The sequence below is a fragment of the Paralichthys olivaceus genome, chromosome 10 (assembly GCF_024713975.1).
Source record: "Paralichthys olivaceus isolate ysfri-2021 chromosome 10, ASM2471397v2, whole genome shotgun sequence".
Taxonomy (NCBI): Eukaryota; Metazoa; Chordata; class Actinopteri; order Pleuronectiformes; family Paralichthyidae; genus Paralichthys; species Paralichthys olivaceus.
Genome location: NC_091102.1, coordinates 17,255,338 through 17,282,818, shown reverse-complemented (window position 1 = coordinate 17,282,818; position 27,481 = coordinate 17,255,338). Strand labels below are relative to the sequence as shown.

Here is a 27,481-nt window from a genome sequence, read left to right as displayed (position 1 = left end):
CACTTCTTATTCTGCAGGATAAATAAGTGACTAGACAATGAGTCATTTTTGTTTAGATGGAAAACAGGACACATCTTTTGTCCCTGACTCCTGACTCTGCTGTGTGGATCAGTTTTTGCGTCCCTGCACTTAAAAACTATTGGGAACCCCTGCAACTTATAGTTAATGCCTTGTGTATTGTGTTGATAATCACCACAGAAATGATAATCAGTTGTTAATCTTGAACAGCTCCTTAACTTGATCCCAACCGACGGGAAGGTTTCAAAGATCAAACCTTCAGAAACAGGTACAATTATTCAAGTTTTAAACTTGGAAAATAAAAGTTCCAAAAAGTGAAGTCATTAGATGTGAACAAAGAACATGCCTGGTGGGGGAGAAAACAGAGAAGTGTATATTATTCTCCACTGTGTGTGTGTGTGTGTGTGTGTGTGTGTGTGTGTGTGCAGCTGATTTATTACTCTTTAGCCTTGGGGCCCTTTGAAGTTAACTTTAACGCATCCACAGTCACTTTCACAGACATTGGTGAAGTCTTGTCCCTACAATAAACTGTGTATTCTCATTTTAGGGTTGTGTTTATTTTGGTGTGCTTTTGTCTTTCAACCCCCTGACACTCACCAAAGAAGGTTTAGTTATGGCTCGAGTGTTTTCCACTGGTTGTGTTTGTCTTTCCATAGTAGAAAAAGGCCATGTGAAGCAGGTACAGGGGCTTGTGGGTGTGTGCGGGTGAAATATGTGTTTTTTTCCTCCCTCACATTTTCCCTACACTGTGAGTTTTGGGTGTAAGAGGAGGTTTCATTCTTTATTGCACCCTCTGCTGCAGCTCATACTAGAGTCTCATCAGCTGTATTTTTGTCTCTCTCCTGTCAGATGGTTGTATAGAGAATGGTAACGTCTACCACATTAACGACCAGTGGGAGCGGCCTTATTTGGGCAGCACTCTGGTCTGTACCTGCCATGGAGTCGCTGGCATCAAGTGTAAAAGCAAACCTGATGGTCAGTATCTCTCTTTTGCATTATTTCCCACATTAGTTTGTCTTCAGTTCCCTCGTCCACACATGCAACACACACGTTTTCCGTTTGCTCTCTCTCTGCAGCAGAGGAGAGGTGCTATGATAAAATCAACCAGCAGTACTACACCGTGGGAGCAACCTATGAGAGGCCCAAGGACGGCATGATCTGGGACTGTACCTGTATCGGATCTAGCAGGGGCAAGATCAGCTGCACCATTGCCAGTAAGTGTGTTTCTCACCACAGACCACACACCCCAGCTCACGTACTTCATGTGTATATCCCTGTCTGCCAGACTGATGCCATTAAACTGATTAATCTCCATATTCTCTACACTGGATTTACTACTGGTGCCATGCATGCTGCTGTTTGCAGTTACCCGGGTGGTTAGATAATTGGCTAAATGTCTGAGAGTTTTTCTTTTCTTACTGTGAAAGCAAACACACATGTACAGGGTCATCTCTCTATTTCCTTGTGTCTACCCAGATCGCTGTCATGAGGGTGGGGCTTCATATAAGATTGGTGACACCTGGAGGAGACCCCACGAAACAGGAGGCTACATGTTGGAGTGTGTCTGTCTGGGTAACGGTAAAGGAGAGTGGACCTGCAAACCTGTGGGTGAGTCACTCAGACAGTCCCTGACTAACAGACGACTCTAGACTCTACTTGACTGATTACTGTCACATCTCCTGAAGATGTTAGACAGGAGATGTAGGAGGGTGGACAAAGTTAGAGATAATAGAGATAGAGTTATTAAAGATACAAATATAAATAGAATATATACATTGTGAACAAAAGCACATGATAAATGAAAAAACACAAGAGTTGACTACTGAACAAAATAGAGTCATTTTTGATTGATACTCCTGAATCAATAACGAGTGTGTGTTTCCTGCAGCGGAGCGTTGCTACGACAATTCAGCGGGAACATCCTACGTAGTCGGGGAGACATGGGAGAAGCCGTACCAGGGGTGGATGGTGGTGGACTGCACCTGTCTGGGGGAGGGAAGTGGACGCATCACATGTACCTCCAGAAGTAGGAAGCCATTTGTTTTATTTCTTTTCGCCATTTTTTAATTATATTTTCACTATTTGAGATCTTGCCATGTTGCATCATGTGTATCGTTTGTGTGCATATACACAAATGTGAACCTGCTGTGTCTCTGCACAAACAACTTTGATCCTTACCTTGATCTACCCTTACTAAATATGAATTGTAACTCATGATCTCAACTAATTTTGGAGGAAATGTTGATCCTATGTTTTTCTAATTGGAACCAATACTCAAATCCTTAATGAAACAAGCAGACTCAACACATGATGTTATTCCCTGCTGGGTTGTCGTCACATGCAAGACTTCAGGGCGGTCATCAATAAATTGTTACCGTGCATGTGTTCAACAAGGAACCAACAAAGTCACCGCAGCGCAAACATGGCAACAGCTGGTGGCCAGGAGGAATCATTCCCCCCACCACCGGATGACTGCTGACTCTTACATCCCTTCTGGAGATATCCACCAAGAGAGCCACAGTGCAGTCTCTATGTGTTTATAATTAATCCCAGTCATCCTGTCCTCCCCTAGATCGCTGTAACGACCAGGATACCCAGTCCTCCTACCGCATTGGAGATACCTGGACCAAGACAGATGCCCGGGGCCACCTGCTCCAGTGTCTCTGCACAGGAAATGGCCGCGGGGAGTGGAAGTGTGAGCGACATGCCTCACTTCACACCACCGGCCTTGGTGAGAACTGATAGCATCCCCTGTCTCTTTTGTGTGGAGTGAGAGACGTACCCCAGAGACAGATGCTGAGGGTGGGAGAGGGGCTGATAAAAGGTGCCGAGTGTCCAAGTGTTGACGTGAGATAGAGATGGCACAAGGGAATAGGAGGATGGAAAGGGAGGGAGGAATCGGAGGACTGTTGGTGGGAAAAATGTGCCTGAAGTGGTCTGAAGTGATAATGAGGTGTGAGACGAGGGTAAAAAAAACTCAAATGGAAAGTTATTTTTTTGGTTTTATGGTGTTTCTTACACTGCAGAACTAATTGATCAGTGATTATAGCCACCATTTACCAGTTTAATCCCTCATCATCTTTAGATTGGTCAAATTGAATAGTTAGTTCAAGTTTTTTCTGGTGTTATTATTGCATCCAACTTTAGATTTCCAGTTACATGATATGATATCACAGACGTTACCCGAGGGACACTCAGAGAACACATACCTCCACCAAGGCTGATTAACTTCTCTATCACCATATTACACATACCGTATATGTACTGAGATCAGACACATAGACCATGTTCACAAAAATATTCTGTTCTGTTTACATTAAAAAGATAAAATATCCATTCTCTGATACAGTTGAAAGGAATATTTGTAACCATACAGTAGGTGAATAAAGACCACACGCAAAAACTCACCTGTTGTCACATATAGGCACTCTAGGGATGTCTGATTCATTTCTTTTTTGCATTATTTCTTCAGATATTCACAAAAAGTTAAAAAACAATACAAAAAATGCCCTGTCGTGGATGGTTAAAGAACATGGAAATAAAAACCTGGGCCCACCCTCTGATCCAGATCTGCACCAACGTTTAGTGGGTTCTTCCACAACCTGTACAAAATTTGTGATTTGCTATTTTGCATCACAGTCTCTCAGCTCATCTTAAACCATCCTGATAGACGTATTACTGGCATATCTGACTTGATCCTCGTGTTCCATTTTAGGCACTGGCTCTCGTGTGATCACTAACATCCAGCCTGCTGTCTACCAGCCCGCCACCGGGCCCGAGACCCACCAGGAGGGGCCCTGTCGGACAGATGCAGGACCCAGCTACTTCAATGGCCAGCGCTGGATTAAGAACCAGGGAACCAAGCAAATGATCTGTACCTGTCTTGGTAATGGAGTCAGCTGTGAGCAGTGGGGTAAGAGATGCTCTTTTGCTTTTATGAAGTCTGGGAATGTAATTATTGGCACAATCACAGACGACCCATTGAGTTTTATGATTGTAGGCTGAAGTGAAAATAACACAACTCAGCAGGTGTTTATTACAGTTTGAAGTGGTCACATCTGTATTTGTGATATTTACCTGCTTGTCTGTTTTCTTGTCTCCATGCAGACGGACCGGCTCCAGTGTACGGTGGCAACTCCGGAGGTCAGCCCTGTGTGTTCCCTTTTGTTCACAAGGGCAAGACGTACCACTCCTGTATCTCTGATGGACGCAGCGACGGACAGCTGTGGTGTTCCACCTCCTCTGACTTTGAGACAGACCAGAAATATTCCTTCTGTACAGAAAGTAAAGGTGAGCACAGATGTTGAATTTAAGTAAAGCTAGTGGTTTTGGAGGGGTGTTAAGATGAAACTGTTACTTCATAAAGGATTAAAAAATGACCAGGGGCCAAAATTTCTTGCAGCTGTAATGTGAGCTAGTTGTTCAGATGCACTGTATGTATTATCGTTTTGTTGTAATATCGGTGTGTGAGCCACATTAAGTCAAAATCTTTGTTATAAATTAGCTAAGCTAGGGAGTGACTAGTTTTGAATCAAACCCTGGCAGCAAGTGCAGCCACATATCTGAGCTTAGTTATTGTGATTTATCTTGTTTAATACAGTACTATGTACACACAGACCACAGACACAAGAGTTTATCTGTCATGGGTAATGATAAGTTAAAGTGACAACAAGATTTCTTCTTCCAACAGCGATTGTGGTGACAAGGGGCGGTAACTCTAATGGTGCTCTGTGCCAGTTCCCCTACCTCTACAATGGCCGTAACTACACCGACTGCACTGCTGACGGACGGAGAGATGGCATGAAGTGGTGTGGCACCACCACAGACTACGATACAGAGCAACGCTTTGGCTTCTGTCCCATGGCTGGTGAGTGTGTATGTGTGATGACAAGAGAGGAATGGACGGAGAAATCTCTTTTGAACACATCAGTTTCAAAATGTTATATTCAAAATGTTTCTGGACAAGGAGACGTACGACATATTCATTTTATATATAAAGATTTGTTATTTGTTTTCAGGGAAATTGGTTAGCAGCAATAATCACAGGGTATTTTCCATCCTCCAACATTACAAATGTCTCATATATCAAATCATCATCCAACAATCAAATGTCAATGTTGACAATTTAAGGATTTACTAATTTTAGTGCTCTAAAATAACACATTAGTTATAAATAGGGATGAGAAATAAAACAATAACAAAAATTATTGAAATATTTCTTAATAACAAAGGTTCAGTATTTACCCACATATTGCTTATACATTGTTTCAACACAGTGAGGATCACATCAGACTTGTAAAAGGTTTATAACAGTTTGTCCTTCTCTGCTCATAAAGACGAGTTTAAAACCGTCACCCAGGAGCAATAATCAGTATTTTAACTTTAATGAAATATAATTTGTAATTATGGCCTAGTTATTTATAACCACTTTATGTGGATAGAAGGACAAAATACAGGAACATCTGCATTACTTTGGCTCTCACAGGCCTGGGAACTGCAGATCACCTCATTTAACCTGCCATGGGGGTAACTAATGTGATTAGCACAGCTAATTACAACGTCTCTCACAGTCTTCAGTAAAATGTATCTCCGCCCCGTCTGAATCAAGGAGTTAACGTGGCCTTTGTGTTCTTGCTATTCTTTTCTTCAACAGTTTAAAGATTTGATGGGTGATATTAATACCATTTGCATAAAAGCTATTATCAGAGTGATGTTAAAAAGGAGTCCGAGCTGATGGAACAGACACAAGCTCATTTACAGTTGTTACACCTTTATAGTACACCAGACAAATTCACATTGAAGTCACTGTTGCCTTCTAAGAAATGTGCTGTTGTGATGTGTGGGTGTTAATTAGGTCTCCATGGGTAACAAAAGAGGCTGAAGCCAGTAAAACACTGGGGGGTCACTGACACTGCACTAATGTCTGTGAAGGAGTGGTGGGATGGTAATGATGACCACCAGGCTGTAAAAAAAACAAGAGAACAAACCACAAAAATCTGCAGAACTTCTTTAGATGTTGATGCTAATGTGTGTTGATGTCTAAATAATGGCAGCAGGCTATTTTAGAAACCTCACAATTATGTTGTCTGTTGACCATAAGTTTATAGTAGTTGCCAAAGCCACTTAATACAAACACAGCTGAGTGGTTGCAACAAGTGTTACACAACAGAGGCATTGGTTCAACTGAGTTACTGTATGATTTGGACGTAGTGCCAGTGCAGTTTTAACAATATCCAAAAATAGAAGAAGGAGATGCTCCAATTTATAAAAATATCTGTCTACGTCCAAGCAGACTTTTGTAGACTCAAACTTAGACAGACAGAAGATAAAAGAGTCGGTTTGGCAGCGAACTATAAAATGTGCACAATTCACAGTGGAAAAAACGACACGACTTATATGAGGATATAAAGTAGTCTTTGAATTTTAGAGGGAAAAAAGGGAGGACTGAATTTATCTCAAGAACTTATCTTTTTAAGATGTTGTGAAAGAGAAATGCTTTCAAGGAGTTCTGGTTTCTGGTTATTTTCTAAGCTTGATCCTTCAGAGGTCCATGATGCTTCTACCCCGGGATCCACCTTTCAGCCAACACCCTGTCGTTAAAAAAACGCCTCATCAAGATTTAACAAGGACGCAAACAGTGCTCGTGCCCTTTAGCCGGAGTCCGAGCCGGTCGTGTGTCAGCGCGGCAGTCAGAGCAGCAGGGAGTCTTTGATATTGACATTAATGACTTCACAGGGATTGTCAAAACAAACATGCTGGTTGAGATGTTAATGGTGAAGTTAAAATCTGGTGTCTGCCGGGATGGTGGGTCAGTAGGCACACCTCCATTATGCAAAGTGCACCATTTAGATCCACTGTTTTCCCTTCACCTCAAACACTCAAAGAACATAATTGCTTGCATCAGAATCTCTACAATCTCATGCAGGAAAACCTTCTCTGAAATCCAGCCCCATGTGTTTGCATCATCAGATCGAACATACACAGGTAGTTGTAAAACTGATTTCCTGGGGGGAGGGTAATAGCTTTAGCTCCCACAGCTGTTGCCTGCAATGTCCAAACAGCCAGTTAAGTTTTAAACGACCACTTTCAGAGTCATTAAATTAGTGGTCAAATTACCCGTAGAATGTATGAACTGGTTCTAAAGAAATAAATGTAGATTGAATTGTAGGTTCCCTAAAACAAAGTTGTTTTTTAAGTAAATAAATTCAAATCCCTGGCCCTTTGTAACTGGAACAGATTAAAGTCTGAAGTGTTTCCATGTCAGAGGAATACAATTTCTCCTCCAGAAACACTAAGCAGCTCTAGACAACTGGAAAAGGTGAGGCAGTAGTGGAGGAAGTACAAAAACATTTTACTTAAAATACAATTAAAGAGATAAAAATATACTCAAGTAAAAGTCAACTTTTCTACTTAAGTACAGGAACGAAGTAAAAGTACTTTTTTACATCCCACAGCTGAGGTGAAGTGCAAGCACATAAATACACAAAGCAGGCTCCAATAATCACAGGAGTACATGTAGCTCAGCTGCTGTGGCTCAAATATATAAATCGGTTTTAACTTGACCAAATCGTATCTCAAACAACATCCAGCGATCTTGACTGTCCTTCACCGTCACCTTTACACCTCCAGCTGCTGTATTTCTGCCCTATCTATACGGCCTTGATGCGCGGCCATCACACCAAGTCCAAAGGATCTTCACTTCCAGGGACCAGATGTCTGGCTCTGCTCCTGACATAAAAAAAGACCTGGATGGGCTCCAAGACAAATGATCTGCCATCTATCTCCCTCTCCACCTCCTCTCTCCCTGCTGAGGGCTCAACAGATGCGTTCAGGAGCAAGCCGGCGTTTCAGTTCAGTTTGCTGCTCTTCCTGCTCCGACTGAAGCAGTGTCAGGCGCCTAATTCACTTTTTGCAAATGTTTTAAACCCCACCACGTAATTGTTAAGTGCTGTTACTGCACTCACAGATAACTTTAAAATCTCCCCAGATATTATTATTTTCAACATGGGGGGTCTGGTCCATGGCCCTGTGCATGGAGAAGAAACAGAGGCGTGTTCCTTCCTCACAGGCAGGTCTTTGCTTGTCCCATCCGCCTTTTACAAACTTTCTATCCCTCCTGATAAAAACCACTCTCTCTTTTAATAACCGGGGAACAAGTGGAGAACAAACACAGTCATTCATACACACGAGGAGACAAAACAGCTGTTTCCGACTTTTAATCAAAATCTATGGGCGCAGGTGTTTTCATGATGGTGGTGTTCTCACTCTGTTGTGTTGTAATAACAGGTTGGGATCGGTGATCTCCAAGGGTGATCATTCATTATATTGTGTCTGTTTTTTATTTTGTAGCCTGATGCACTACTGGTGTTGCTATCTAGGCGATGCGTTGGATGCATGTCTGTGCATGTGCATCAGATTCTTTTGAATGGCGTAGTGTGGCCTGTGTTGTGTATGACTCTGTTGTAGTTTCCAGACAAATGTATCGAACATGTCAGGATGATTAAAAACAAATAGAAGATTTAAGATTCAGACTAGATAAATGGCTTGAGCATGTTCATATGTGCATTCCTAACTGGTTTTGTCTTATGTGCTCCAGCCCATGAAGAGGTGTGCACGGCAAACGAAGGGGTGATGTACCGCGTGGGAGACCAGTGGGACAAACGCCACGATGTTCTAGGTCACATGATGCGGTGTACCTGTGTCGGCAACGGCAGAGGAGAATGGAGCTGCGTTGCTTACTCTCAGCTCAAAGGTGTGTATCTCTGTGTGTGTACCAGTGTTGTTAGTTGGGTGACCGTGGCTCTGGAGGTAGAGCGGTATGACCACAAACCAAAAGGTTCCTAAGTGTCCTTAGGCAAGATGCTGAACCCTGAAAGGCCCCTGACTGCTGTGCCGACAGTGTATGAGTGGTATGACCAAGAAAAGCGCTGCATATAAAAGTGCTGCGTGAATACGACTTTTGTGCATGCTATAAAAAGCTCTGAGTTGTCAACAGGGCGCAGTCACACACACAGTCGCTACATTTGCAAATGTGGCAAATGTGTGGCCGTTTAGTCAGACTCAAGCGATATATTTCTATATATAAATATATAAACAGGTAACTTCCCATTTACCCAGAGGACGAAGTAATGGTTGGCTGTTGTCTGTCAAAGCAGTGTTTCTGTCCATGTGTGTGGTGTCATAATTACAGACTAATATTAGAATTCTCTGAGTGAGGAGGTGAAAGGTCACATGTCACATAATCACTCACCTGCCAAAAGATCAGAAGTGAGGCTGCACACCTGCACTTTATGGGGCTTCAGTTGCACCTGCAGTCAATGTATATGCAAACACACACATACACACATATACAGACTGACACTCTCAGCCATTAATAGAGCAGATGTGCAGGAGCAGTGACGTATTCAGAGAAGAGAACTTTCTTTTTGGATGTTCTTGTGCATGACATGAAGTACCTTGTGTTTGTGTGTGTGGCAGACCAGTGTATTGTGGACAGTCTGACCTATGAGGTGAATCAGACCTTCAACAAACAACACGAAGAGGGATACACCATGAACTGCACCTGCTACGGACAGGGACGTGGCCGCTGGAAGTGTGATGCCATCGGTGAGTTGACCTTGGTTTAGGTTAACATCTTAATGGGTGTAACGTTTTCTCGATCTACCTGAACTTTTCTTATAGAAGCTTAGTCACTAGAGATTAATTTCTGTAGGATAACACTTTGCTAATTGGACTGACAATTGACTTGCTTTTCTAGTTCCACATGTGTAAAAATGCTATTTTCAGTGGACCCTGTTGTGTGACCTGGTTTCATCCCACTCTGCCCACAGATCAGTGCCAGGAGCCAGAGACCAGAGCTTTCTATCAGATTGGAGAGTCTTGGGATAAAGTCATCCATGGGATCATGTACAAGTGCTACTGCTACGGCAACGGTGTAGGAGAGCTAAGCTGTGAACCCCAGCAGTCTTACCCGGGTAAGAATTTAACATGAACAAAACTAAATATTCTTGAACAAGTTTGATTTTCTATCACAATCTTTTTTTTTTTTGGAACTGAAATATTCAAATTTTGCAGCAAATCTTTTCCCGCTCTGGTCTTTGACTATTGATCCTGTTTCAGTCTCTGGTTAAATAGCTTTCTGCTGTTTGGTTGTTAGGTCTTCATTAAGCTGTTGAGGCTCTGTGTCTTTGTAAAGCCATGTTTGTACAGAACTGACAACATGCTGCTCAGATGACTGATGGGAGGAAATTAGTTAAAGTTACAAATTGTGCTTCATTTCTTGCCGTGCAAAATGTTTGCTTAAGTCACCTCCAAAATGAGGCCCATGACTTTGATGTGAAGCAGGCAGGGGTTGGAGGGGTGTGTGATTTCCTCTTTTACAAATACACCCCCCACTCGGGGCCCTTTGTTCTTGCTGGCATGTGGTACATCCCCTGTGCTGTTGCCACAGCTGTACGAACCACCACACTGCAGCGTGTGTGTGTGTGTGTGTGTGTGTGTGTGCTGGCTCTCCTGGACACTAAGACCTTCTACCTCTTTTTGAAGTTTATGGATTTTTTACTCTGTCGCTGAGAATGGTGCCATGCTTCAGTGAAACATGCCTGTATCTAGCCATGGTTAAGTTACCTCATCTCTTGAAATCAAGCCTGGCTAGATAGCATCACTGGACACCAACTGATTCCAACATCTTTGTAAGATGGTTTGTCTCAACTTTAATTCCCCTCCTCCATGCATCTTTGTTCGTTCACAGCCTTTGTCATTCAGCCTCCTTTCTCAATTCTTAGATTTTCAGGCTTTTTTCCGTTTGGATTTTTCTTATCTTTTTGGATTCTTACAGTTGATAAAACCCCTGTGAACTCGCTATTACACTGTTGCTATCCTTGGTTTCTTGTAATGTATTGTGATGCAAGTCCTGTCAGTGCAACATAACATTTAAATCTGTTCCCAATCCCTTTCCTTCCTCTCCCCATTTCCCCCAAGTTCATGATCGAGATTGTGGTGTGAATTTATGATGCGTTTGAGCATTGAGAAAAGCATTTTAACACACAGTACACATGTATGTATGCTATATATCAGTTGAAGTTCAGCCCTATCGTTCAGCCTTGGGTTGGACTCGTAAAGGAACATTCGAACTGTTACTTGTTTGCTCTGTGTGTGAAGCAGGTTGACGGGAGATACAAAATGTAGGGCGCTGTTCTGCCATAAGTGGCCGTAATGGCAAACAGCTGTGAACATGCTGTGTGTGTGTGTGTGTGTGCTTAGACATACAAAGCACAGCATACTTAGATTTTAGGGCAGTGAGGAGCAGATGCAGATACCAAATCACTTGGCTTACTGAGTAAAACACCATAAAAGGTAAAAATGGCTAAACTCTGTATTCAGCCAGACATCGATAAGATCTCCCAAAAAAATGTTTGACTCTCTGCCACCTGCGTTATCATCTACTTGTTTGGGTTTAAATGTAATCTTTTGGGGCAGCTTTATTGTTCAGATGAGTCTGAATATTACTTCCTTTTACTTTAGTCCTTATCACCATCTTGCCGTGTATCTGCTATCATCAAGAATGATTGTTGTGTCTAGGATTATAAAGTAAAGGGGGGTTTGCGCATGCATGCTTGTGCTTGTGAGTTAACAGATGTGCATATAACGCCGGGAGATTGTGTGTGTGTGCACACATGCATCCACTGCAAGCATGCTTCCGTTTCCATGCACGGCCCACATCTGATTCTATGTAGCCCTTCCACTCGCCAGTGGCTTGTGGGTCTGTAATAGACAGTAATTGGTCCCAGATTGTTTTTGAGGTCTGCCTATCTGCGAGCAACGTCTGGTTAACCAAGCCACTTGCTCAGAAACTTTGATTACAGCTCTGCTATTTGGAAAAATGGTCAGAAAACCTCAGTTCTTTATAGAAGCTACCAGTTTCTATCAGCACAGCTTATGTTCGCCAAATTACTTCTGTTTGCATTAGAGATGATTTGATACCCTCTTTTTCATCTCTGAAACCAGTACAAAGACTGCAGCTGTGAGTTAGTGCTGATATCAGTTTCTTCTTTTATAGCTACTCACCTGCTTATTTATTCAACCTGTATACTGGTTGCTGCACAGAACCCAGGTCTGTCCAGTACAGTCAGAAGTTCATGCTTGAGCGCCTTTCAGCTGCACAACTCACCACTGCAAGCTTTCCCAAGGAATCCTCAGACAGAAGTTCCCAAATGTTAACGACAGCTGCTAAACGTTTGGCAGCCTGCAGCGAGGCCTTGAGAACAATCAAGCACCAAAACCTGGTTTTGTACAACCAGAAAGACTTCGTCGAACACAATAAATTCATTTTGTTGTGTTTTCTTGCAATTCTTCAAGGCCCTCAACAATTCTCGTCTCGGCATACCTCTCGTCTTGGATGCTTGCTGTTTCTGAATTTTTTGATTAAACCAATCAATTTTCTTCACTTGACACCAACCAGATATTTCCACAAAGTTTCCGGGTTTATTTGACAATGGATTAAACTGTATTAATTAATTATTTTCTAATAGTTTTTTTTAAACTATTGTATTGTATATGGTTAGTGTTTAGCAATAAAAACAAGTTTCTGTATAATAAGACTGCTAAACCTGTCTTGTGATGAAATATCTAGTTATATTCACAGTAGAGGAGTCCTATCAGAGGTTCAAAATAGATTTGAATAGGTATTTAGAAAGAGATTGTTTACACGTTTTTACTGTGTAATTCGTTTATTTCATACTAACTATCAGTAAAGTGACCATTAAATGCTGATTCACTGCACAAAAACTATTCCTGCAGCAACTTAATACTGCCAAGAGAACCGGGAGGTTAGAATCATGGTGAAATAGAGAAGGTTGGAGAGCAGAGAAAGTAGAAATGCTGGAATCTCACAGGGACGTGCTATTTTCTCCCCCCTCCCTCCTTCTGTGTTCTGCTCAGGAACAAGCTGCTGCACATTCAGTGATACTCAGTGTTAAGATGGGTTATGTAAAAGTGCAGTTCAAATGATTTGGCATTGTGTTGGAGTTAAAATATTGTACATTTAATATCACTCTATGACCAGTACAACAGTGAGATTGGTTTGCTTACACCTCTGTCTGTGTTTCTCTCTCTCTCGCTCCCAGGTGGTCAACGTCCTGTGCAGGTGATCATAACAGAATCTGGAAACCAGCCCAACTCGCACCCCATTCAGTGGAATGCTCCACAATCTGCTCACATCAGTCAGTACATCCTCAAGTGGAGAACGGTGAGTTTTCTGATTGTGCATCACACTTTACAAAGACATGACTTCGCGTCTTAACCCATCTCTCCCTCTCTCTCGACCTGACTTTTCATATTGTAATGTTAAACTTCTTTAAAAGCCCCTCACTTCTCCTTTTCTAACACCCCTCATCACATTTTACAGAAAAACACCCACAGCCCGTGGAGGGAGGTGTTGATCCCTGGCCATCTGAACTCCTACACCATCTCTGGTCTGAAGCCGGGCATCACCTACGAGGGTCAGCTGATCAGTGTTCTGCGGTTTGGAGGCCGAGAGGTCACACGCTTCGACTTCACAACCACATATGGATCACGTGAGTTGGGCTGAACTGCAAAACACACTGTGCAACAGTATTAACTGTGTCCACTGTCCACTACAATCCGTTGTCCTGTTGGCCTTTGAGGCACGGATGTTTTTCTTCTGCATGTCATTGCAAAATATTTGTCTAACCTCATCCACTGTTGCTGGTTTGCAAAATATGGAAGATGATACTGTAAACCGGGGTCTGGGGAAGCGCTTCTCTTCTTTAATTCTGTTCCTGGACAGTTTTGTCAGGTAGCCAACTCTTGTTTTCCATGTGTGTGTCCTCCTGTAGTGGCTACATCACAAGGTGAGACCACCCAGCCTCCACCTGTGGTCGACATCTCCGAGTCGGTGACGGAAATTACCTCCAGCAGCTTTGTCATCTCCTGGGTCTCTGCTTCCGACACAGTCTCTGGTTTCAGAGTGGAGTATGAGCTCAGTGAGCAGGGGCAGAGCACCGGACAACCCATGGTGTTAGGTAACTGCAGATATATACATGTGCAGAAATACATTTGCAAATACAGTTTTGGTTTCGATGTTCAATGTGTATTGTTGCATTTGTTTAGCTGCTGATGCATTAAACTGATAATAATGTGTTTTTTTTCCTAACAGACCTTCCACGTTCAGCTACCTCAGTGAACATTAATGAGCTTCTTCCCGGGAGGAAATACACTGTCAACGTCTATGAGGTCACAGATAGTGGAGAAGACAACCTCATTCTTACTACTTCACAAATAACTGGTGAGACTCTCTTTCCCTTAATTCTTATTCCCATCCACGTGTCTTCTCTGGTATTTTTTCCCTTTCGTCATCTAAGGCACAAGAATTACTGCCACAAGACTGAAATATAGTTTTACATCTGCAATAAATTGAGTAAACATGTGCCAGCGAGTGCAAATCAAGTGATCCAAGAAAAAAAACAGTGGCTGTAATTTTCCGCCTGAATTGTTCCACAGCTCCTGATGCTCCTGTTGAGCATGAAGTGGAGGAGGTGGGAGAAAACTCTATTCTGATCACCTGGGATAAACCACTGGCTCCTATCACAGGTTAGTTACGACAATATTGTCAGTTGCAGCCAAGATTAATCACCTCCCTGTGGCCAATTTGAACCTCTGCCTACACTCAATGAATTTTATGGTCTCGCCCTGCACGCAGGTTATCGTGTCGTCTACACACCGTCATTGGAAGGTGAAAGCACAGAGCTGAATCTCCCCGACACAGCGACGTCCGTGACCCTGAGCGACCTCCGACCTGGGAAGCTGTACAACATCAGCATCTACGCCGTGGAGGACAGCCTGGAGAGCGTGCCTATCTTTGTGCAGGTCAACACCGCTGGAGATCCACTGCCAGGTAAACGATGTGTGCACTGATGGACATAGTGTGAGAAATAGAGAGATTGTCGAGCAAAGTCTTTCTGGAGAATTCTCTTTTATATTTTTGTTGTTTTTATCCGTAACTAGAATGTCTGTGTAACTAGTGGTATTGACTAATATTTACCAAAACAACTGTCTTGCTTGAAAGAAATTACAATTTACATTTGTTGGCAATTAATGTGTGAGTATTTTTAAAGATGAAAAGATTAATAAGCTATGGGACACATGTCCCTTCTTTTGTCCAAGTACCAGGATTTGTTGTACAGGGACCAAAAATCTGCCCATTATTTTACTTTGATCCTTAAATATCAGCCTTAGTTTCAGCTTAATGTTCATATGAAGTTCCCATGTGCAGTTGTGAAGTTTTCCCTCCAGAATCAACCTGCGAGACGTCTCGTGGCCTGTTTAGCAGTTTTCTACGGAGACGTTTCAATTCTCAATACTAGAAGTCAAGAGTTTTCCAATGGAAAGTGAAGTCATTGAGTTCACAGCTGCTGTACTCTAATTCTGCTCAACTTCAGTTACATAAAACAGTGTCAGTCTGCCAGGCTGAAACATGCTGTTGGGTCAGTCAAGCACATGCTGGAAAAGTGTGTGTGTGTGTGTGTGTGTGTGTTTGTACAGTGCAATGGAATACAGGTAAATAACGTAGTTCAGAGTAGGTGATGGTATATTTGGAGTAAATCTCCCTCTCTGTGGCAGATGTTTACAAGTTGTAAGAGCTGCCCCTGCCACAGAATAGTTATTTCATTCGGTGGTAAAGGTACTCAAACATTCTGCTGAAGTGAAAGTACAAATACATTTGCAAAAATGTACTTGAGTAAAAGTACACATTCTACTTGAGTAAAACTACTTGCCTCGTACTGTAGTGTAGCCCATTCCCTAATGCAACAGTCTGCTTCTTCATTAGAGGCAGGGTCTAATATTACCTTCCACCTCTGATTGGATCAGTAGACCAAATATAAAAAACATGGTTTTTTTATGCACTGTGCTACATGTGAACAAAATAAGTGTAGTGGTTGCTGATATATGTAGTGGAGTGAAAAGTGAAAAGTACATGAAAATAAATCTACTTAAGTTAAGTACAGATACACAAAACAAATACCTAAGTAGTGAAGTACATGTATTTAGGTACATCCCACCACTCAATATATAATTATATTACTGTTGCTTAATGCAAAGATATTTGTGTGTTTTGTGCAGAACATGAAGTGGTGTAATGATTTGACACTTTCTCTGCAGATAATTTGTCATACACCTGATATGAGTTTAAATTTAAACCAGTTTATGCTTTGATGATATGCGACATAAAATGATATGCGACATAAAATGAAATGAATGACATATCAGAGACTTATTTGAAATCATGTTGTGACATAAAACTACATGGAATTTAATTCAATTTCCACCTAAATTTGCCAGAGAGGTTATCTGCTTAAGGTGATAAGAAGGATCTACTTTTCTGTTCATAGCAAGGGACATAAAAACTGAGATTTCAACCTGGGATTATATCAAAACATTATAATCTTATCTAAACTTAAACTTAATTTTATGCTGTGGTGAGTTATGGGCCCTTCCCTCAAGCAATAAAGAAACATGCGTCCCCACAGAACCACCAAGTTTATTTCTAACAGCTGCACGAGAGTTATTCCAGCTATTTAGTGCTAAACCAGTGGGATTTAGACCAACTCAGTGCTGGAATGAATCTACTCAGATGCATGTTTGGCTAAGCCTGAGAAAGGAAAGGGCATTAATACATATGAATTATGGGTAACCATACACACTGGGTGAGCAGCGTTCATCAGGATTTATTTGATGTCATGTTTGGACATATTATCTGTTGATAAATGCTGTACATGATTGCTTTTCGAGTCTTGGATCTGCCAGTATAAACTGACTTTACAATATCATTAGAACATCTGAGACTAATATAAATGGAGATTTAAGAAAGACTTTCGTTTTCTGTCCACAGAGGAAGTGGTTTCTCCTACAGACCTGCAGTTCTTCGAGGTGTCCGATAAAAAGATTGTTCTGACCTGGACCGGCCCGGGCAATGATGTCTCGGGTTACCGCGTCACCGCCGTCCCAATTGACGAGTCTGGCTCCCCTCAGAGGGAGATGACACTGCCTGTCATTCAAAACTCCTACATTGAGGTGACACAACTACAGCCAGGAACTCTGTACCGCTTCAACGTCTACACCATTCACAACGGAGAGGAAAGTTTGCCTCTTATTGGCGAGCACACTACCAGTGAGTCTAGCAGAGAATACACACACACACACACACACAAATCCGCCAACTAGCAAAGTATGGTTTGGAAAATGGTTGTCTTTTTGTAATTTTTAAAATATCCATTTATATTTTAATCAAACTGTTCCACATCTAACTGTGTTTATCATTGTCTCTCTTGTTAGAGCCTGATGCTCCCACAGATATCCACTTCACCAACGTGACCGAGGACAGTGCCGTCATGCTGTGGTACGCCCCCAGTGCCAAAATCACCGGCTACCGTCTCTTCCTCACCGTCGAGGGCTCCAATCCCAAGCAGCTGCGCCTGCCTGCTCGCCTCTCTCAGTACACCCTCCTCAACCTGAGGCCAGACACCGAGTACACGGCCACGCTGCACGGCGAGCAAGACAACACGCTGGGTGAAGGAGAGACCGCTGTGTTTACCACGAGTGAGTGTCTGATATCCAAATCAGTATTAAGGCACCGTGTTCATCTTTTGTTGTGGGTCTGATACCTATCTTAGGAAGTAAAACGTTTCTGATGAAGATATTTCTCAGATGTCTCTTTAAGTCTTTATGACAAAAAAATGTAATGGAGCATAACTGTGACTGCCCACTTTTAGAATGGCTCTGGTTTCTGGAAGTACATTTATTTACTATTTTCTTATTTATTTTATTTTCTCAATTGACATTTCAGAAGATCCTTATAAAAAAAGAGTTTAAGGCCTGGAACCAGGCCGACCAGCTACGAGATGAATCGTGACTATAAAACAATACATTTTTTTAAGAGTGAACTATGCATCCTATAAACCACTGCAAACCAACACGCTGGCCCTCACTAACACATCACTCCAGTGACTCCACCTGACTTGTAGTGATTTTCATCTCTTTGGGCTCTTTTCCTCATCTAAAAAAACTGCAGCTTGATAGACATCACGGTTGCTCTGTGGTAAACCTTATGTAACACTGAACCATCCGATCGCAGCCAACATGATTTCCATGGCTGTGGTTAACATCTCCATGGTAACATCGAGCTCTACCAATCAGGGACATTACACCTGAGGATTGTGGGTAGTGTAGTACTTCTCCATGAGACGTATGACTCCTTGAATCGTGGCTTCTACAGGAGCACAGGACTTTGTTTCACAGTCTTGTAGCTTTTGCCAAGAGTAACTTGGATGGTTAAATATTATGGCTGATAACCAAAATCTCTATTCAGACAATATTTTTTTATTTCCAGAGACACAGTTTAACCATAAATTTTATTATTGATAAGATATATAAAAATATATAGAACTTGCATGAAGAAAATAAACTTTTACATAAAGTGATAACTTAAATGCACAACCTCTCTGCATTGTTTATTCTGCAAGATAAACGTTTTCTTATTGCGGCTAACCGATCGATTGACCTGATTCTAATTCTGTGTGTTTGTAGATCCACCCATGGGCAACGCTCCTCAATTCAGCACTGATGTGACTGACACCTCCATTATAATATCCTGGAATCCAGTTCCCAAGATTGGATACAAGGTACATTCTCTGCTTATACATTATACACATTTCTAATGTAAATTTACATGTTGCAGTATTTCCCTGTGTTTGCCATTAATTTCACATCACTTATACTTGCGAGTTTGCTGATATGGGAACTAGGCTCAGGCCTCAAGGATAAATATGATTGGTCAAAATATGTCTCACCAGAGATGAGAATGTTTCTTGGGAAAACATTGACCTCTTACCCTTACCTCCTACCCGCCCCCTACACACACCATGTCCCTCTGTCCTCTGTCTCTCTGACTCTTGTGTTCATTTCTTTCTCAGCTGACAGTACGTCCCAGTCAGGGTGGTGAAGCCCCCAGAGATGTAACCTCTGACTCGGGAAGCATTTATGTTTCCGGCTTGACACCCGGCGTGGAGTACACCTACAGTGTCCAGCCTGTCATCAACGGCCACGAGCAGGGAACGGCAATCACACGCCGTGTTGTCACGCGTAAATATAACATTTATTCCTCCGCTGCCACATTTTCAATCTGCCTTTCCTCCTGTTTCTCTCGTCCTCTGATTCCTCTTTCTTCTCTTCCTCTTCAGCTCTGTCTCCTCCCACTGATCTCAACTTGGAGTCTAACCCAAACACTGGCGAGCTCACTGTGCTGTGGAATGGAGCCAGTACACCAGGTAAACACACATGTGCGCGCACACACACACACACACACACACTTTTTATTCCTATTGACAGTATATCATATGCATATGAATACAATCACATGATTCAAGCTAGCGAACGTTCTGTTCACGTTCGTGGCTATTATATATATAAATAACTGATTATTTTTTCATACATTGCACATCAGATATTTCAGAGGTCCGATAAGCATCCGACAAAATCTTCAGACCTAAATTCAAAACTCTTCTAAATAAAAGCTCTGGAATTCAGCTCGATGTGAAGCATTGCAGCAACAAATGATTCTGAGTATATTGTTGTTCCATAAGATCAGTATCCACTGCCCCCGTGCCGTGTTTCAGTCAGACCATGACCACTGTGAATACACATTCAGTGTGAAGTCGATAAATTGTTGAATTATATACATAGTTGTGGCTTTTAGCAAATTGCAGTTGGGTAGTTAAAGGGGTGATTGTCTTGTGACGGCTTCATTTCATGTGTCAGCAGTAATTTGGCTGAATGGGGAGTTTATCATTAAGGGAAATCCCTGCTGTGTTTCTGTTGCAAGGGCTGGAAATGTTGCCTCCCACTTCAATGACGCTGAGGTGGAATCGAAGTGTGTCTTAGAGATTGGTGGAGGGAGGTTGGGGAATAGTTCTGGGTTTGATTTTGACAAATAACCCATTGGCATGAATGACAGGTCTAATGGAAGAAGACGTCTGCATGTCAGCTCACCAGACACACACTGATACATCACATGCACACATACATATTCATGTAGGAAATACTCACAACCTAGATGAATGAAAGCGTTTGCATGCCAGCTCATTCCATCCGAATACACACACACACACACACACACAAACACACACACTGATAGACCTTGTCCTGTCTCCCAGATCCTTTAACTGAGCCTTAGCACAAGATCTACCCAGCAACACACACACACATACACACGCATGCATGCACACAAATACATCTGTATACCAAGACACTCAATTTAATTATAAATAATCAAAATACGGCTAAATGTTTCTCACGTCTCCCCTCAAGACATCACTGGCTATAGAGTGACATGCACTCCGACCAATGGGCAGCAAGGAAACAGCGTGGAGGAGTTCGTGGATGCCGGACAGAACTCGTGCACCTTGGAGAACCTCAGTCCTGGAGTGGAGTACAACGTCAGTGTTGTTACGGTGAAGGATGACATGGAGAGCACCCCTGTGTCAACCATCGTTACACCAGGTGAGATTCGAATGAAAACAATGGATGCTCAATGACAATGAACTGATCATCATGAAAAATACTGAGTTTTATGAGTTTGTAATAGCTTCTACGTGAACAGGTAAGAACAAGATGATGTTTACAGAAGCAACATCTTTCAACAGATATTAGCTCTGTTTGCATCGCTGCTCTAACTCATCACCAGCAGCCAAGGGAAAATGGAAAACAGTTCTGGGACTGTTTTGCAACAATATTGCTTTATTTCCTCAGTATATATTTGAAGAGAAATTCAATGGAGAAGATTCATTGAAAAACCACTTGCTAAAATCTCACTAAATAGTAATATATACCAGGAAAAGCAGCTTTATAGACCTTCACTCTTCCATTGTTGTGATATATTGAATATATAAAACTAATGGAAGAGAGGAGTCTACCTCGCTTCTTTTAACCACTGCTTCTACTTGTTGCCTCTAACCCCTTCCCTTCCATTTTTGCCTCTGTGTTTGGTGTTCCGTCTTCTCTCTCTCCTTCTCTCCTCTCCCCCTCCTTCCAAACCCTCTTTCCACTCACCCAGAAGTCCCGAAGCTGACGGACTTGAGCTTCGAGGACGTGAGCGACACCACCATCAGCCTGCGCTGGTCGCCGCTCAACACCACAGCCATCACCGGTTACAGGATCACGGTGGTGGCAGCCGGCGAGAGCGTGCCCATCTTTGAGGACATGGTACAGCCGACCACGGGTCAATACACCGTCTATGGACTGGAGCCTGGCATCGACTACGACATCAGTGTGATCACGGTGACGGATAGCGGCGAGAGCGAGCCCACCACGGTCACGCAGCAGACCTGTAAGATCAAAAACTCTTCAACTGTCATCTTCATTAGTTATGATCAGCTCTACCACACTGTGTGTTTGTTGTGTGATTTGTGTTGACTGTGAGTGAGACATTAATCAAGCTGTGTGTGCCAAGGGTAATTTAATATGATTCTTATTAACCCTAATACGTGGCTCTTAGGTCAAACATTTAAAGTTGCTGATGTAATTGCTCTGCATGCTGTGTTACCAGTTTAATTATCTTGTGTGTGTGTGTGTGTGTGTGTGTGTAACATCTGGTTTTAGTTGAGGGGTGATTTATCATACTGAGGCTCATTTTGCCCCCTAATGCAAACACTGCTTGTTCTCTCACTTTTAAGATGTCGTAAATCTTCAGACACGCATATAAAACAGACTCCCCTTTTCAGGATAAAAATGTGAATCTTTTTCTGTTCTCCATTTCAGTGTTTACTTAACATTAACATTTTGAATCATTTTGCTCTCTTTTCTCTTTTAGCTGTACCTGCCCCCACTGATCTGAGGTTTGGCGAGGTCGGGCCTGACAGCATAGAAGTCATATGGGTCTCTCCCCTCGTCCCAAACTCTGCAGACATCAACAGCTTCCTCATCAGGTAGGACGAGAAATGCCCTCAGTATTTTTTTTTAAATATCTGATTATCTGAAAAAAGTTCATCCACAAATAATACTTCCTATTTATTCAGGTATCACCCCATTGACGATGAAGATGATATTACAGAGACCAGTACAGGAGGCCGGGATAACAACGTGGTGCTGAGGAGTAAGTAATTCGACAAACCAAAGAATTGATCTCAATGTTCATCTACAAAAACAGTCGACTACATTTCTGTTTATATCTTCTCCACTCTGCACAGACTTGCTGCCTAACACAGAGTATCTAGTCAGCGTTGTGTGTGTTTATGAGCAGAGAGAGAGTTCGCCTGTTGTCGGCACCCAGAAAACAGGTGAGTTGTGCTCATCGGATTTGGTAGTAAGATAATATCGGTCCAGATATTCCCTCCGGTATCTAAAAAACAGATGAGAACATATGTTCTGAATATTTTTCCATGCATCTTCAGCTCTGGATTCACCAGTGGGCCTTCGTTTCTCTGAGATCTTCACCAATTCCTTCACCATCCACTGGCTCGCTCCCCAGAGCAAAATCACCGGTTACCGTATCCGTTACCAGATAGTCACTGGCGGGAAGGCCAAGGACGAGAGGCTCCCCCCCTCTAGGAACCACTTCACCCTGACAGGCCTCGCTCCAGACTCTGAGTACCTGGTCAACATCTTCGCAGTCAGCGGGACCCAGGAGAGCCTGCCACTCAATGGGAAACAGAAGACAAGTATGAAACCTTGATTTAATGCTTGACATATTCACCATTTTATCATCATTGTGATGTTAATGTGTGTCTTTCTTTTTTTGTCTCTCTTTCTCTCTCTCTCTCCAGTTTCTGATGCTCCCACAGACCTGGAAGTGCTAGACTCCAGCCCCACCAGTATCACTGTACGCTGGGACTCCCCTCCTGTCACTGTGCGGTACTACAGGATCACCCATGGAGAGACAGGTGAGACATGATACATTACGACATGATACGATAGGATACGATGCGATCGGATCTGATACCATCCAATATGATTCGATACGATGTGATCTGTCTGATATGTAACGATGTGATGCGATACGAGATACTAAATTAGCCCTCACTCTCAAGTTCTTAATAGTTAGTTTCTTTTTATTTCCAGTAAAGATAGACTGTTTTCTTTAACATTGCTAATCTTTATCCAGGAGGTCACAGTAACCCCAAGGAGTTCACAGTACCTGGCTCTCAGTCCACTGCCACCATCTCTAACCTACATCCTGGTACCGAATACACCATCACTGTCTATGCTGTGACTGCTAGAGGAGACAGTCCCGCATCCAGCACTCCAATCTATGTCACACACAAAACAGGTACACACAAATATATCATGGATGCAAAACCACGTTTCACCCATTTCTATGAGGCAGTTTTCCTTTGTTTCCGCTCTCTGCTTTCTCGTCTCATCATCACTTTTGTCTCCTCTACTAGGTGTCGACTCCCCCTCTGAAATGGAGGTGACAGGCGTGAATGACAACAGTGTCACAGTGAGGTGGAGCCCCGCCCAGGGACCCATCAAGGGGTACAGGGTAACTGGGGTCCCCAGAAATGGACAGGGGCCGTCTTTTACTGAGGTGGTGGCTCCAGGTATGTTCTCTGACCAAAATCCCACAAATTACATTTGTGTCTTAGATTTTCACTGCAGGACAAGGTTTTTAAAATTCTTGTCTTCACATTCTTCATTCTTGTTCTCTTTACCAGATCAGACAGAGATGACTTTCTCGGGCCTAATGCCTACAGTGGAGTACGTTTTGAGTGTGTACGCTCTTGGACAAGATGGAGAGAGCACTCCGCTGGTGGTGAATGCTTTAACAAGTGAGGGTTTACATTCTCTAGAGATATTAATGGAATATTGTTATAAAATAGGAAAACAACCTAACGTCTCCCCTATTCCTCCATCCCACTCTCCCCACCTTTAGACGTCGACCGTCCCAAAGACCTGAGCTTCTCAGACATCGACTCTACCTCACTGCGAATCACCTGGGACAGTCCAGATGGAATCGTTACGTCTTACCGCATCTTGTACTCAAGTCCAGAGGAGGGTGAGCGAGAGCTGCGTCCTGCTCCCCGAGGTGATGCAGAGTCCACTGTCATCTATGGTCTGCAACCTGGCACTGAATACACTGTGAAGGTCATCGCCCTGCACGAGGACACGGCCAGCACTCCAGTGGTTGGGACACAAGCTACAGGTACATAAGTTCAAGATGTGAACCTAAAATAATGACACATTTTAAAAAATAGGTAAATATGGATGAAAAAATAATAACATGTCAGAGAAGAGAAGAAAAATAAAAACAATAAAATTGTATGAAAGTTATTATTACTTGACTGTGTTAATCGAATGTGTCCCTCTGTTAACCCTCTAACCATCTTTTACTTCTCTTTCCTCCCCCAGCCATCTCACCCCCCACCAACCTCCAGTTCTCCCAGGTTGGCCCCACCTCCTTCACAATACACTGGGCTGTGCCGAGTCAGGAGAACCGCCTGAACGGCCTCAAAGGCCTCACAGGCTACCGTGTGGTGGTGAACCCAAAGAACAAGAGCGGACCAACCAAAGAGATCAACCTGGCCCCAGACGCCACTCAGGCACACATCCCTGGGCTCATGGTGAGTGTTGGTCTATGAAGGGGAGTGAAGGACCCTTGTTCTTTCTCATTTATTGAACAGAAGTGAGTGTCAGTGCTGTGGAGCTGAACTAAGGACATCCATATTAGTGAATATTGTGCCTTCATACATTTCCTTTACCTTGCAACAAGAGCCAAACAAAATATTCACAGGTTGATATTATTTTGGTACACTTTAGGTAAACACAAGTTGATGTTATGCCCTAGTGAAATAGCTAGATGAAATTGCTAACTGTAACAAACAAAATCAATATAAAGCTTTAAAAACTAGAATGCACTCAGCAAGCACATAAATCCACCAAAGCTCAACAGCCCCCTCGTGAAATCACATTTAAAGTCACCACATACAGATTTTTCTTTGGATCTGCACCAGATAACACACACTCATAAGAAATTAGTCCCATTAATGTGCCTGATTTTATTTAATCAAGATACAACACAGATAAAAACATAACCTCCTCTGTGGAGGTAAATATATAATCTTAACGTACTGGAAATTTCCAGCCTCAGCTTTCACACAGTACACTCTAATACACCTGAGGCGTGCAGTGACAAACACGCACGTGGAGGCATGCAAACTCCCCAAACATGGCTGAAAGAAATAAAAGTAATACATAGGCAGGCTGATACATGTGGATATAAACGTGTAAACATGAACAAACAGTGGTAATTGTAGCAGCAGCCAGGATACTGCAACTCTGTTCTGTGGAGATTGTGCAACACTGATTTGATTTTTTTTTTCTCTTTTCCTCCGTCTCCATTAGATTGCAACCACATATGAGGTCCATGTTTATGCCCTGAAAAACTCTCTGACCAGCCGACCAGTCCAAGGAGAGGTCACCACTTTGGAGAGTGAGTCTTTAACTCAAACATTTACACAAAGTTTTCATACAGGAAGACATTAAGATGGTGTTGTTGATGCTTTAACTTTGTTCTTAGCAAACAACCATCCCACACTCCATTACACTCTTTCTTTCCTCGTTTTGTTCATTGCCATCTCACCCTCACTTCCCTCTTCCTCATCTTCCTGCAGATATCAGCCCACCTCGCCGCGTTCGTATCTCCGACGTTAACGACTCCTCCATCACTCTGACCTGGCGCTCCAAGACGGAAACCATCTCCGGCTTCCTGGTGGAGGCCACACCCACATCCTCCACAACAGGCTATGTGACCATCAAAAAGACCATCACCCCCGACTCACGCTCGTTCACTATTACAGGTACACGGATGTGAGAATGTAAACACACAAAGAATAAACTGGCAGGTGTCATGCGTTGCTGTTACTACACACAGTCCCTCATTAATTTGTCTGTGTCTCTATCTCAGGTCTGGAGCCTGGCACTAGTTACAAGATCAACATCTACACCCTGAAAGGGAATGGACGCAGCGCACCTCTCACACTCACTGCCACCACAGGTACCCATCAAACCCTGCCCTGTAGTCTCAGTCAGTGTTTTGGAGAGTGGCAGATGTTGTGTAATACTTAAATATTTGGTGTGATTAGCATTGAGTGTGGTATCTGCTGATTATACAGAACTTGTGCCCAAACATGTTTTTGAAAGAGTTGTTAAGTATTTACTTTAATGTCTGTCTCCTTCCAGCTAAACCTTTGGTCATCCCGCCCACCAGCATTCGCTTCACCTCCCTGAACCCGAACAGCATCTCTTTCACGTGGGAGCCGTCCCGTAGCCCCGGGGTCACTGGGTACTACGTCACCTACGAGGAGGCCGGGGGTTTGCCTCGAGAAGTTATCCCCAGGCCCCACACAGGTCAAAGCTACGCCACCGTCAGTGGTGAGTGCAGAACATGACACAGATCCCCGGGACGCACAGTGCATGCAAATACAATGATTTTAAAATGTGACGGATAAGAAATAAACCCACTGATGTGTGATTATTGTTTGGTCACAGGTCTGAAACCAGGAACAGAGTATGTCATTAAGATCGTTGCACTGCAGAACACTTTGAGAAGCACACCTCTAGTGGGCAAAGCCAGAACACGTAAGTACCACTGTTTGATTTGAGTGTGAATTGCTCTTATGTTAAGATATTAAAACTCAAAATACAGTTTCTTCTCTATCTCCTGATGTTATTTTGTAGAAATACTTTTCACCCTTTCAGCTTAAATCATGACATTCTGAAGTTGTTCAGTCCAACTGTGACATAAAACCATGAAATCAACGATTACTCAGAAATACTTCATTGTTCTCCAGAGGGACGTTTGGTATTTTACTGACTAAAATGAATACTTCCAGCATGAAAAAAAGCAGACAGAACTCTCTCAACCAAGATGTTTAGAAAGGATACAGCTTTTACTGTTACATTACAGCAAGTTTAGACAATTAATGAGTCAGCAAATATATATTGCACAGTCGACACATGCACACTACCCATTATAATGTTGTTTTTATATAAGGTGATTGAAGATGAATGGTACTTGAGATATATCTCCTCTCTCCATTGGTTCTGATTGTTTTAATAAATCATTTCTCTTGCAACCACTGCACATGTTTTATCCATTCATGATAAAATACACCATCACATTTAAATAGTAATGATCAATTCTATTAACAAAACCATTCTTGGTCATATCATTTCATTTCTACAGCTCTTGTAGTTTTAGAGTTATGCTATACTGCCCCCTGCTGGCTTCATTCCGTTCTTCTGTTGAATTACAGAAAAGCCTTGGCATTGTGCTTATGTCCAGGCTGACATGCTCTGCAGATAAACTGCTGTTAGTGTTAGGTTGTGTTAGGTAATTATAGTGTTATTATAGCCAAGTAACACTTTTCAGAGTATGAGAAGCAATGCATGA

General features: G+C 42.6%; 1 protein-coding gene across 1 annotated transcript in view; it reads left to right on the top strand.

The window, feature by feature from the left end:
• fn1a (fibronectin 1a) overlaps nt 1-27,481 on the top strand; it is a 33,512-nt gene that overhangs the window by 406 nt on the left and 5,625 nt on the right. The window contains exons 2-40 of the mRNA XM_020090026.2: nt 868-993; nt 1,095-1,232; nt 1,495-1,626; nt 1,907-2,044; nt 2,591-2,749; nt 3,734-3,931; nt 4,126-4,308; nt 4,709-4,885; nt 8,615-8,770; nt 9,496-9,624; nt 9,849-9,992; nt 13,143-13,264; nt 13,424-13,592; nt 13,875-14,060; nt 14,195-14,323; nt 14,539-14,628; nt 14,738-14,932; nt 16,928-17,206; nt 17,371-17,634; nt 18,622-18,716; nt 19,008-19,176; nt 19,275-19,361; nt 20,401-20,592; nt 21,146-21,418; nt 21,902-22,016; nt 22,107-22,183; nt 22,278-22,367; nt 22,482-22,748; nt 22,854-22,970; nt 23,192-23,356; nt 23,475-23,630; nt 23,745-23,858; nt 23,963-24,232; nt 24,439-24,650; nt 25,432-25,519; nt 25,701-25,886; nt 25,994-26,083; nt 26,269-26,460; nt 26,578-26,667. Of these exons, the coding sequence (XP_019945585.1) occupies nt 868-993; nt 1,095-1,232; nt 1,495-1,626; nt 1,907-2,044; nt 2,591-2,749; nt 3,734-3,931; nt 4,126-4,308; nt 4,709-4,885; nt 8,615-8,770; nt 9,496-9,624; nt 9,849-9,992; nt 13,143-13,264; nt 13,424-13,592; nt 13,875-14,060; nt 14,195-14,323; nt 14,539-14,628; nt 14,738-14,932; nt 16,928-17,206; nt 17,371-17,634; nt 18,622-18,716; nt 19,008-19,176; nt 19,275-19,361; nt 20,401-20,592; nt 21,146-21,418; nt 21,902-22,016; nt 22,107-22,183; nt 22,278-22,367; nt 22,482-22,748; nt 22,854-22,970; nt 23,192-23,356; nt 23,475-23,630; nt 23,745-23,858; nt 23,963-24,232; nt 24,439-24,650; nt 25,432-25,519; nt 25,701-25,886; nt 25,994-26,083; nt 26,269-26,460; nt 26,578-26,667 (6,159 nt within the window). The remainder of the gene's footprint in view (nt 1-867; nt 994-1,094; nt 1,233-1,494; nt 1,627-1,906; nt 2,045-2,590; nt 2,750-3,733; nt 3,932-4,125; nt 4,309-4,708; nt 4,886-8,614; nt 8,771-9,495; nt 9,625-9,848; nt 9,993-13,142; nt 13,265-13,423; nt 13,593-13,874; nt 14,061-14,194; nt 14,324-14,538; nt 14,629-14,737; nt 14,933-16,927; nt 17,207-17,370; nt 17,635-18,621; nt 18,717-19,007; nt 19,177-19,274; nt 19,362-20,400; nt 20,593-21,145; nt 21,419-21,901; nt 22,017-22,106; nt 22,184-22,277; nt 22,368-22,481; nt 22,749-22,853; nt 22,971-23,191; nt 23,357-23,474; nt 23,631-23,744; nt 23,859-23,962; nt 24,233-24,438; nt 24,651-25,431; nt 25,520-25,700; nt 25,887-25,993; nt 26,084-26,268; nt 26,461-26,577; nt 26,668-27,481) is intronic.